General features: G+C 37.2%; 1 protein-coding gene across 1 annotated transcript; it reads right to left on the bottom strand.

Annotated features, from left to right (window-relative positions):
• Positions 1 to 1,011: 1,011 nt before the first annotated feature.
• LOC134669702 (geranylgeranyl transferase type-1 subunit beta) lies at positions 1,012 to 12,948 on the bottom strand. The gene is made up of 6 exons (XM_063527382.1): positions 12,619 to 12,948; positions 11,399 to 11,526; positions 9,280 to 9,453; positions 8,877 to 9,040; positions 2,001 to 5,768; positions 1,012 to 1,655 (listed from the first exon to the last, which is right to left on the bottom strand). Exons 1-5 carry the CDS (start codon positions 12,723 to 12,725, stop codon positions 5,286 to 5,288), a joined length of 1,056 nt encoding a protein of 351 aa, XP_063383452.1. The 5' UTR covers positions 12,726 to 12,948; the 3' UTR covers positions 1,012 to 1,655; positions 2,001 to 5,285.
• Between the last annotated feature and the right edge of the window lie 139 nt (positions 12,949 to 13,087).

Genomic DNA, 13,087 nt, shown 5'->3' with positions numbered 1-13,087 from the left:
ATCTCTTCAAAATCGCAGAGCTGCCACTACACACAAACATATAAAATGCAAACAAATAAAATGCAAATCATTTTGTTTGTTAGAGTCAGACCGTGACAAGTCTGCAACGATTTAGCAACGATATAGCACATGACGACCGGTCTGGCCTAGTGGGTAGTGACCCTGCCTGCGAAGCCGATGGTCCTGGGTTCGAATCTTAGTAAGGGCATTTATTTGTATGATGATACAGATATTTGTTCCTGATTCATGGGTGTTTTCTATGTATTTAAGTATTTGTATATTATTTACATCATTGTCTGAGTACCCACAACACAAGCCTTCTTGAGCTTACTGTGGGACTTAGTCAATCTGTGTAAGAATGTCCTATAATATTTATTTATTTATTTATTTACACGCAGCGCAAGTGTTATTTAAGTTATTTTAAATATCAAACTTCTATGAGATTATGACGTACATATAAAATAACACTTGCACTGCGTATGCTATCAAAATCGTTGCAGACTTTTCTTAATCTAACTGTATCAGTTTTTGAACAATCAAGAGATCCTTTACCAGGGTGTGGTGAAAAGGTTGATATACTCGTAACAACCGAGCGCGTCAGTTGACGCCTTTGGCGGTCAAAAGGTAAAGCTGTTTGTAGACGCAATCAATGAAACCACAAATTAAACGGTAAAAATCTTTTGTATTTATTTATTTTTTAAAGACAAAACAATAAATAAATGCGTACACAATGCAGGCACCAACTTTAAATGCGCATCACCTAAGCATAACTTGTTTCTCCGTAAGTAAATGGAATAAATGATATAAACAATTCATAAACTAACCGTAAATTTAATAACTTAAACGCATAACATAAATTCGTTAATTCGACAGTGGTCTTACGTGGTTAATAAAAACAGCTTAGACATAGCAACAATATCTAACTTGAATTCCACAGGCGAGTAACAACGCAGCGGCGGTACGTCGTCGAAAAGCGGTCAGAGCTTTGTACAAAAAGGATCTGGGATATAGTTAATTTGGGTCTCTATTGTTTCCCAAATAGTTTTAAGTCATAATGTATTGTTTGTCCGAATTTTCGTTAGTCATAATTGGTTTTTCTCAGAAACGCGGAATTTTTCAGGATTGCCATAAAACAAACCTAACCTAACCTAACCTATCTACAGAATAACCTTACGAAAAGCCTGAAAAGTCAACGGTTTCAGTTTTATGACTAACGATAATATGACAAACAATACATTATGACTTAAAACTTTATGGGAAACAAAGGGACCCCAGTTAATTTTTTTAAGGTCATCGTGTGATCAGTTGGTGTGACCCTAAACAGACCCCTAAAAATATCTTGCGAAGAGGCGCGGGTGACATCATATGATAGCGGTATAAATTGAAATAAATGAATGCAAGTATATAAAATATACGGCACCGCCTATCTAGTCCCTATCGTAAAAAATCGTTGGGATGTCATAATATAATTTATCGTTAAAACATAGTGTGTGACTTAATATCCTTTGCTAACGACATATTAATTCAGATTTTCGTTATTACGATATTCTGGATGCTAATTAACAGGTGATTTGCCCTACTTATGGTGATAACAAAACGTTTCGGTATAAAATACAGAGATTTTCTGAATTTAACCAGTTAAGAAGCATCAATACCTATACTTCGTTTTTTTAGCATTAGAAATTAGGTAAACAATCTTGGTGTCTTTTAATTGAAAAACTACCTGTGAGTTCCTATAATTGGCTTTCTGTATCCATTATAATTTCTATGGTATTGTCATAGCTGTTGGTTCTCCAAATTAAAAAAAAAAAAAAAAAAAAAACACATTTTAAAAATAAGTTGCGGCAAATATGTAACAATTATGAATCTAATACGATCATTTATATTCTTCTTCTTTCATAAGTAATAGTTATTGATTTTTAAAAAGCGTTATTCAATTAAAAGACATGCCAAGATCGCTTACTTTCTTGCAATTTCTTTCTAATGCTAAAAAAACGAACTGTACCTAATGTTTCAAAAGTAGAGGATTGAAATGTTAAGTATCTAAAACACCTTTTTGGGGTAAGTTAAATACATAAAAGCTGTAACAGACGGGCGGACCTTGGTACGGTCCGAAGCCTGTTCGATGAAGTGGTTTGCCGTACGTCCGTTAAGGACGCAGCTATGAGTGAAGGCGAAAGATATTATGTAAGCTGACCGGACCAAGGCCGTGGTCGCGTCCGCCCGTCTGTTGCAGCTTTGAAACGCAAAAAAATACATGCTAAGTTACGGGACATTTGGAAAAATTGGTAATTTTTTCCTATCAGTAGGACAATAACCAAAATAAGCTAACAAAAACATGTAAATATATATATATTATTAGACAGGTAAATTCGACGAAATGAAAGCCATAATTATACCTATAAAAGCTTATAAATTACATAAATTTGTGCAATAATTTCATAAATACCTAACTACAGCAATACTGCCGACTTTCACACAATTTATATGGCACAGGACACAAACATACATTGTACCAAAGTGCTATATAGCCTGGCAAAAAAGAGTAGAAATTAAAAAAAGGTAACACTGTAGGACGACTCCCCTCCAAATCAATTAAATAAGAAAACGGGACGACACTACAGTGTTGCCACTTTTTAATTTCTACTCTTCTTTGCCGGGCTGTAAGTGCTATACTATTATAATCGTTGTTATTTCTGAGTGTTGAGGCAGAAATACACCATGTATTCGCATTTGTCCCCGCCGGGCACAGATGGGAATAGGTGCATTTATACAGGGTGGAAAGATAAATCCTTAAGCTGGCTCATTTTACTTAAAGGAAACATTCCTTTATTTTTAAAAAGAAACAAAACTGCATTCAAAGATTTTATCTTTTTTTCTTCAATTTCGCTTGTCTAAAAAAATCTTGAGTACTAAATATTAGATTTTATGGATATTTTGTACGATAGACGAGTGTAAGACCTAATGTTTCTTGGAGAAATGTTATCATTAATATTAACTGTATCGACTAGTACAATAAAATTGCGAGTTTTTATTTTTTGGAATTTTTAGTCGGTTCGAGTCCCGGGCGAGGCAAACGAGTTTTAGAAAATCTTTGAATGCAGTTTTGTTTCTTTTTCAAAATAAAGGAATGTCTCCTTTAAGTAAAATGAGCCAGGTTAAGGATTTAAGGTAGTTTCCCTCCAGGGCCCGACTTATCTTTCCACACTGTATAAAGCATTCCCATTATCCCCGTCTCATGTCTGGCAGCGGTGACATGAGGAGGGGACAAATGGGAATACACCATATATTTAAGGTCGCTGCATACGATCCATGATTTTTACCATTCAAGACCGGGAAAGGATTAATTTTGTACGCGCCAGGCGCTAGTTCAACTTACAATAGTCTTTTATTTTTTTACTACAAATACTACTACGCTATGACATACATTTTATATGCAAGCAATCAACGAGCGTTCCATACTATTTCATATGGGCATTACTTTATAGTTTTAAAAAAACACCGACTATACGCTACGCATGGCAAATATCACGTTGGGTGAATCAAATTGTCTTTTGACGCGTTGCCATGATTACGGTGACTTGGGTCACTCTTTAAATCCTGATGTATGCCATAAAAATAACCCAACATGCATTTTTGTAGATATAAGCGCTTTCCATAATGGTCCATCTACCAAGCACGTCAGTATAACGAGGTATAGGGCGACATAAAATAGTAGAAATTAAATAAAATGGAACTAAAAAAAATTCCATACTAAATTGTTGCCATGTTTAAGAATTTTACGTCAAAAATGTGACAGTTACTCGTACGTAGGAAGTGGCGCTCTCAATATTTATTACCCGACTACGGCAACGCAAAAGGAGGGTTATACAATTTCTTGTCGCACTATACAAGTGTTCTTCTAACAAACTGAGCCGCTATTGTTGCCTAGGTGACGGTACAGAATTACAAGAAATAGTTGATTCACCCCCGTAACGTATGCACCGACCTTTAAGTACTTATCCATAGTTTATAAAACCAAATGCATTTCATACAGGAACATTGAACATTAAAATTTAAAATACACATTCATTTAGAAAAGATACAGTAGAAATTTTTATGTTTTAACCTTTCCGACGCCGTCTCAAACACAAAAGCTGTCAGTCGGACGTCTTGAACTTAATGCATATGCACGTAGGTCTATGTTGCTCTGTGGTCTGTGACCGATTAATCGGTCTTTGTCGTTGGCGTCCAAAAGGTTAAACAATCCATAAAAATTGTTTAATTAAAGTATGTAAACAATCCATAAAAATAATAGATCTAGAGATATGTCACACAGCAAAACAAATTTTCATCTAAATACAGACCCATATCTTAATTCAGATTTGTGCCAGCTTCGCATAAATCGCGAACTTATTAAAATGATGAAACATCTTACAATATCTTTCTAATCTGATTTTAACAAGATAACAGAATTAAATGCAGTATACACGAAATCGCGTTTCGCAGCGTTGCCCTATATACAGTTAGATCAAGTTAAGGCAGCGATTTTGATAGCTTAGACTGTGCAAGTGTTATTTTAACTTCTATAAAATAATGACGTTTACTTAACACTTGCACAGTCTGTGCTATCAAAATCGCTGCCAACTTAGCTAGGTCTGACTCTATTAACCGATTTGGACCTTGATGATAGTACAGTCAGCTTCGTATAGTAGGTAGCATCCAAAGTAATACTACTAGTATTGGTAGCAGTAGATGGTATTGGTAGTAGTACTTTGGATGCTACCTACTATATGACGCTGAGTGTATCTAGTAACAATGACGCAATTAAGGTAAAGGTGGAGAAGACCATATGTGACGTCCCACGGGTAAAGGTACCTTATGGCGGTTGGCGCTTACGCTATTATTAACGCCGCTCCAATATTACTGCGGAGCTATGCGACATAAGCGCCAGCCCCCATAAGGTACCTTTTGCCGTGGAACGTCACATATATCAGGTAAGATCGTCTACAAGCTCATTCGTCGCTACAAACTATTGCACTTGTATACATACTACACTTACAGAAGATCGGTAGAGCACGGAAGCTTTTCCTTTCTGTGTCTGAGCGTATAATACAAAAGAGCGCTTTCTCTCTATAACGGTCTTCCCAACCAAAACTTTTATATGCCGGTCTAACTAAACATTTGTAGACCTTATCTGGTTGAAATAAAGTCTACAATCGACAACTGTTTTCATGCCAGTAGGCAAAACGCTCGAATTTTCCACGCGACCCCATGTATCCTACGCCTAAGAAACTATGCCATCACTATGACTCCTTGGCCCATTGGTCGTGTAAACTCTGCAAATGTTCAAACGCCCGCTTAGTGATATTTAGTGTCGGCACTATCTTCAAAAGCCCCTTCTCGCCTATCAAACTAAGCCCGGCCAAACCTAAATAAGTATGCATAGGATCCGTGCAAGTGTCCGGCCATTTCGAGAAGCCCCCGACGATGACGTCCTGCGTTTCATACACGTAGCTCCTATTGCTACCGTAGTTGGTGTATTTTAATGTTTTGAGCATTTTAAGTGACGCGCCTACCCAGAAACTGTAGCAGGTGTCGACAGGTTTGTTGGGGCGGCCTTGGAAGCCGTCTATCTGGCGGAGCACGAGCCAGCGCTGGAGGCCCTCGATCTGGCGGTCGGAGAGCTTGTGCAGCTGGTCCGTGAGCTGCAGGGTGGCGAGCGCGCAGTACGTGGTGCCGCCGTGGGACTCCAGCTCGGGACACTGGGCGATGCCGTAGTCGTAGCCCTGCGAAATAAAATGTGATGGAGTCATCATCATCATCATCATCATCTAATGGATAGTATGTCATTTTACTTACATAAACATTTAAGAAATACATATTAGGGGTCATCTAATCATCTTACACAGATCAACCTACTCAACCTAGCCCCAAGCTCTTACTATTTTTTTTTTTTATTATTATGAATGGGCTTACTCATGGCCACAGACTAGCCGAGGCGTAGACGTGGCCTACGATGGAGCGAGCTCGCCCAGAAGGTGCCTGTTCACTCTTGATTTGAAGGTTGCCGGGTTATAAGAACACGGAAATATAGACGCCGGCAAGGAATTCCATTCCTTGGCAGTGCGCATAAGGAAAGTAGAAGCAAAGCGCTTCGTGCGAATTGGTGGAATATCTACCAAGTAAGGATGGAAACCGGCCGTGCGTCTAAAAGTCCGGTATGGGTGCTAGGCGACGATATACCCACAAATTTGCCCATGTATTAAAAAAAAAATTAAAATTAAAAAAAATGTTTATTTACTTTCACAATAATCATCTTAAAGCTAGTGATTGGAACCTCCTTTTAAGCTTTAAAGCCTGTGCCAGGAGGTACCGCTCTTCCTTATCTGGAGAATTTTAACAGTATTGTGCTACATATATGAGTAAGTAGGTATATTAACTTGATTAACTTAAAGTTACAATAAAGATGCTGAAAAGCTATATAGGTACAAAACATGCAAAAAGGTATAAATAAAAAGTTGTAAAAAAACAGATCAATATACAAACGTAGGTAAAACATAAAATGTAAAAATATAAATATAAAAACCCTCGTATGTGTGTGTGCGTGTGTATGTGTGTGTGTGTGTGTGTGTATGTGTGCGTGTGTGTGTGTGTATGTATGTGTGTGCGCGCGTGTGTGTGTGTGTGTGTGTGTGTGTGTGTTTGAGTGTATGCATAAGGAAGGCTGTACGTGTTTTATGTTCGATAGGTTACTCGAGTGAGTAATTCTTCGGTTTCCTCGTGTGTTTGTGTTATAAGCCAAGCCGGTATAATCTTTTTACATTCATAATAGTGTTTACTGTGTATGTTGAGTTCATTGTTAAAAAAGTTGTATAAGTGAGCAGAAAGTGCTACAAATTGTCGTTTTGCAAATTTAGTTTTATTTTGAGGTACAGTCGCAACTTTATGCAATCGTCTTCTATGTGTGCAAGTGTCAACATATGGTAATAATTTATGTTTCTTCAGAACTATATGAAGAATAAACAACCTTCTTATGGAAAGAAGATTTGTCATACTATATAGTCTTTCAGTGGGAAATCTTATTCTCTTAAAATACATGACCTTTAGTAGGCTGCGCTGCGCACGTTCTAGTTGCAAGAAACGCGTTTTGGCCGCGCCTCCCCAGATAGTTATACAGTAAATTATGACAGACTGTACCAGAGCAATATATATTTCTTTTAGTAGATCTTTGGCAGAGTCACTAGATCCATCCATTCCCCTTGGCACCACATACCTCAAAGTTTTGAAAATCCAGATAAATTTTCTTATTCGTGAGGAGACATATTCAAGGTGTGGATACCAAGAGAGCCGCTGGTCCATGAAAACTCCCAAATATTTAGCTTGTGCAACTTTTTGGATGATCGGACAGCTGCATGTTCCTGGGGTCAATGTATCATCGCAATTGTGTATTTTAATAGTAAAATCACTGCTAGGTTGCGTGTTGTCCGAGATACTAAAGCAAACGTAATTTGTTTTTGCTGTGTTAAGCGTAAGTATATTATTATGCAACCATTTCTGAATTTGCCGTAATCCTTGATCAGCATGTACTCTAACTTCATTCCATGTCGCCCCTGTAAAAACAACAGCGGTGTCGTCGGCATATGAGAAGATTTTAGCATTCGTGATTTGCATACCGCAGAGATCGTTTATGTAAACTAGAAATAAGGTTGGACCAAGAACGCTTCCCTGCGGTACGCCGTAAGAGATTTCCTTAAGTCCCCCTGTGCAGTTTTCTAGTTTTACTTTTTGTTTTCTATCAGATAGGTAGTCCTTAAGTAAAAGAAGCGGAGTTCCTCTTATTCCAATTTTTTCTAGTTTATGTACAAGGATGGGAACAGAGACGGTATCGAAAGCTTTTTTTAAGTCTAGAAATACGGACATACATTTTTGCCGGTTATCTAATTGTATATTTAAATACATGCTTATATAACATACATATTTCTATGTACATAGAAAACGCCTCAGTCTCAGGAACAAATTTCTATTCTCATCACATACATAAATGCCGTATGGGATTCGAACCCAGGACCATCGGCTTCATAGGCAGGGTCACTACCCTCTAGGTCAGACCGGTTGTCAAATTTTGGCATTGCTAATGCCATGCAAAGTTAGCTTAGTCCGACATCATCAGGCTATATTAGTCCACTGCTGGACATAGCCCTCCCCTAAAGAGCGCCAAAGCGCCCTGTCTTCAGCTTGCCGCATCCAGCATCTGCCTGCAATCTTTCACAGATCGTCATCCCACCTGGTCGGAGGGCGTCCTACACTACCCCAGCGGTTGTCGGTTCTTCGTGAGATATGGCCAGCCCCCCCTATGGTGATGGTGACGGAGTCGGACCAAGCTAACTTTGCATGGCATTAGCAATGCCAAAATTTGACGACCGGTCTGACCTAGAGGGTAGTGACCCTGCCTGTGAAGCCGATGGTCCTGGGTTCGAATCCCATAGGGCATTTATATATGTGATGAGAACAGAAATTTGTTCCTGAGACAGGGCGTTTTCTATGTACATAGAAATGTGTTATATAAGCATGTATTTATATACATAAATTTGTAGGTATATCGTCGCCTAGCACCCATAGTAAGAGCTATGCTTGGGGCTAGGTTGAGTAGGTTGATCTGTGTAAGATGATTAGATGACCCTTAACCCCTTACTGCATATAATAAAAAATATTTGTTGAAACCTGAACTTTAATAGCTGTCAATAGAGTTTAATAACATATCCGCCATATATTGGCTTCGTATGCGGTAAGGGGCTAATATGTATTTCTTAAATGTTTATGTAAGTAAAATGACATACTATCGACTTGATGATGCGAAATTGCCTACTATAGGCTAACACTACAAACTGACTCACTATAGACTTGATGATGTAGTCGGCCGCCTTCTCCTTGTCGAAGCCGGACCAGTCGTCGAGTATGTAGCTGATGCAGGCCGCGCAGTACACGAACCGCATGTCGGACTCACAGCCAGACAGTGTCGCTGCGAAGTTGCCTTCTTCTGTCTGAAGCGCCTTTACACCTGAAAGGATATATTAAACGTTTTGTAGAACAACGAGCGTGGAATAATACAGTGCTCTTGCAAAGTTCATATCTGATTTATATTTTATATTTTTATTTTATCTCTGACTCTGCTAAGGTCGTCCCCAAGTGTGACCAGGGTACATAGCGCAGTATAAGTCATGGCGAGGTGCCCGCAGCGGTAGAGCGCGTTTTCAAGTCTAGATTGTTAATGCAAGTAGCTATGTCTCCCCGACTTACCTTCTACTAACGCCCTCCGGTTGACTCGGCTAAGGTCGTCCCCAAGTGTGACCAGGGTACATAGTGCAGTGTAAGTCATGGCGAGATGCCCGCAGAGGTAGTGCGCGTTTTCGGGATGTAGTTCTATATTTATGGTTGACGACCCCTGGAAGCCACACATTGACATGTCTCCAGCTGAAATACAATTAGGAACCAAGTTTATTAAGGGCCTCTTGCACCATTCCACTAACCCGGGGTTGAGTGGTTAAACTGTTAAAACAGTGCCAAATTTTACTGGTATAACATGGTAACTCCAGGTTAAATCAGTTAACCCTGGGTTAGTGAATGGTACAAGTGTCTCGAAGAGTAGCTCTTAGATTTTATTACCACACTCCAATATCAGTCATGCGATTCATTGAAAATAAGGGTTTATGTAAACTCGCATTTAGTACACAACTTCACCTTAAGAGAACTAAGAGTGGTATTCCACCTGTCCAATTTCTTGGTCCAATGTGTATTTCGTCTCTCACATTTTGCTTAATGAGAGAGTGAGACGCAATGACCAGTTGGACCAAGAAATTGGATACATAGGTAGAATACCATCCTAAGACATATTCAACCTTCAAACTCGTGTTTGGTAATTTAATTATCTTATTGCGGTTGTGGTTTTAAATATGTTTAAAGTACATTTACGTTAACTGTGTATGACCAAAGTCATGTATTTTACAGCCATAAAAGTAAAGCAAATCAAGTGGAGCTACTTATAATCTTTTAACCGCCATATAAAAGCCGTTAAAATGATAAGAAACTACAATGTTTACTCAACAGCACACAATACCGGCTCACGTACTATGCAAGGCTGTGTAAATACATTTATCAACATATCAACATACATATTATGTTTATTATATATTACACCAAACAAACAAGAGGTACTCAGTAGTCGCTTTTCGAAATATGATGATATTGATGATGGTTGCAAACAAGGGTATGGGCCTGTCTTTAGATGTCTAGTACAACTGGTCAACCTATGAAACCCGTGGAGTATATAAGAATTTACTCTATTAAGGGACAAACCCAGGCCTCACACAACATAATTCAATAGAGAGAATATAAGAAACAAATTACCAAAGTGACCAGAGAGCTGGCAGCTTTCTCTCGCAGCTCATCAGTATTGCGATTCAGCGAGGGAATGCTGCCAGCATCTTTGGCACAATGCCACGGGGGCCTTTTTTAGATTTATTTTAATTTAGATTAGTTTAGTTTTTAATTTTAGATAGTAATGTAGTTTACAATTTTGTTTAATTTATTGTGTTATAATAGACCTTTTTTTATTTATATGTTAGTTACTTAGCAAAAAAAAAAATACCAAATATTTACCTATGTAATCTATAGGTATGTATAAGTATGAGTAAACTGTGCATCTTTCTAAAATTTTGTGATTCATTCTACACTACTACTACAACAAAAATTTCCTAAAATACTTTGTTAGTATTATTTAGTAATGTTTTTCCTTGAATTATGAGAAGACATTGGTACTTCCTTATACACTTGAATGTTTAGATGACAATGGTTTCACTCACTTGAATTCAACACTTGAGCCTGAGGAAGGACCCCCGAAGGGCCCGAAATAGCAACTAAAAATTCAAGTAAGTGAAACCATTGTTGTCTAAATAGTTTAAAATATGTCTCACGAAAGTATAATATTGACACTTGAATGTTATTAAATGGCCTAACCAACCCTTTTTTAATGCATATGTTTTTTCTCGATTGCAATGCATCAGCCAAGTAGTTAAAGAAAACTAGATTTTTTAAAAATTGCCCTTTGCTGTGAACAGTTAGAAGTGCCAAACTTAGGTTATTTTTTAAATACCATGACTTTTAATGCTCTCATAAAACTTGGACTATTTATCACATTGATTTATTAGACAGGATTTTTATTTTGTCCCACTGCCTTAGTTTTTACTGTCATTGTGTGCAGGCCTAGATGTAGGCTTAGGCTTAGCTTAGGCCCTAGGCACTTAAGATTTAGGGGGAACCCCTTCTCATCTCAAAACCATTGCTAGGTTGCCTTGTGGGCCTAGCTAGGTGGAAATCCAGCCCTGATTATATGCGAAACGAGTATAAGATGAACACTCACTCTCTTTATTGGGATGCACTTGAAGATGATACAGCCATTCTATAATCCGGGACCTCAGCTCTACAGATATGGATGTGATGGAACCCAGCACATCCAGCCCGCCTACAGAGAAATATGCTATTGTTACCCTGAAATAACAAAAAGAGTTTGTTTAACATTAACACTGAAATATTTTATGGCATAATGACCACTAAGTAACATCATTGTTTTGTATTTATTACTTTTGCAGAATCTTTAAGACATCAAAGAGGCGATGAGGCTTGAATTATGTATTTTCTTATAATGTGGACCATTAGCTAACTCTGAAGCAAATTTAATGTTGCAAAGTATGAAAGTGCCTATTATTAAATGTAATATTTTCATAGTAACTTGACATCTTATATAAATAAATATTTAGGAGAAATTTTACATTCCACCAGTAGCCCTAAACTAAGCCAGGTATGTAATATGGATACTAAGCAATATTATACATACATATGGATGGTGTTAAGCAAAAATGTGTCAACCCATATTAATTTTTCAATAAAATTTCAACTTTAACCTCTTGGGGTTCAATGTCCTAATACTAGTACAAATTACCTCCAATGAAATTTAAATCTTAATGAAATGGAATAGAGTTTCTTTTATTTCGTTTCGTTCGATTTTAAAACAAAACAAATTCAACTCTATTTTCTAATACCGTTGATTCAAATTCGATTGCCAATTTTCCTTGTATGGTGGGCCGCTAGAGGTTAAGCGTCAGTTTTTTGAGTCGACATCTTATTGCAAAATTAATGTCGGTTGACACATTTTTGCTAAACACCATCCATATATACTATAAGAAATACAGACAATACTCAAACTAACTTCTTATACTTATAAAAAAAAGTTTTTAATAACAGGACACCTACAAGAAAAATTCACGTTGTGTATGATAGGATTGCCACTGACTTTACAAGAACATTTCAGAAATCACAAAATCATAATCACAAAATCATAAACTGAGACAGTTTCCTTCTTGTACATCATTAAAAAGTACATAATATATTATCATCAAGTACATAAAAACTAATAAAGTTATCAAGAAAGCACATGTTTTTAGGCCCATTTTATGTGATAAATAATATGTTTGTTAGCTTTTATTGGCTGCATAATTAATAAAGCAATAAAATATGTAATCAAAGTGATTACTAATGAAAAGTTCAACATTCTCATCAATTAGAAGTCACAATAACACTTGCCTCGTAGTATCATGTGAAGACAATGATGAAGGCAAAATATCTAGGAACCGCATGAAATATTTCACATGTTGCCTGTGGGCCATTTCCAAGTTTTCTTGATTACTCATGATGATAACTTCTCTTCTTCTAAATGTAACCGGATGAGATATAAAAATGTTTGAACCGAAACAATCACTAGCTTCTTTGGCAATGTACTGACTGATACAGTGTGAGGCAATTTATTTACTTGTAAATTTAATACATCACTTTATCATTTTTTAAATATTTTAATACTTTAATCACAGCTAATTTACATTATCCTGCCTCTTACTTTTCATAAGTGAAGGTGAAGGGCGAGGAAATGATAGCGGGCGAAGTAACTGTCAAGATATAGTCCAAACTCAGGCTAAATTAAAAAGACATTGATATGATGCACTTTCAGACTGTATAAACCGGAATGAATACATTATTAAACAAAAAAATGTTTTAT

Source organism: Cydia fagiglandana, chromosome 12 (genome assembly GCF_963556715.1).
Source record: "Cydia fagiglandana chromosome 12, ilCydFagi1.1, whole genome shotgun sequence".
Taxonomy (NCBI): Eukaryota; Metazoa; Arthropoda; class Insecta; order Lepidoptera; family Tortricidae; genus Cydia; species Cydia fagiglandana.
The sequence above is the reverse complement of the archived record's forward strand: the minus strand, read 5'-3'. Positions and strand labels throughout refer to the sequence as shown.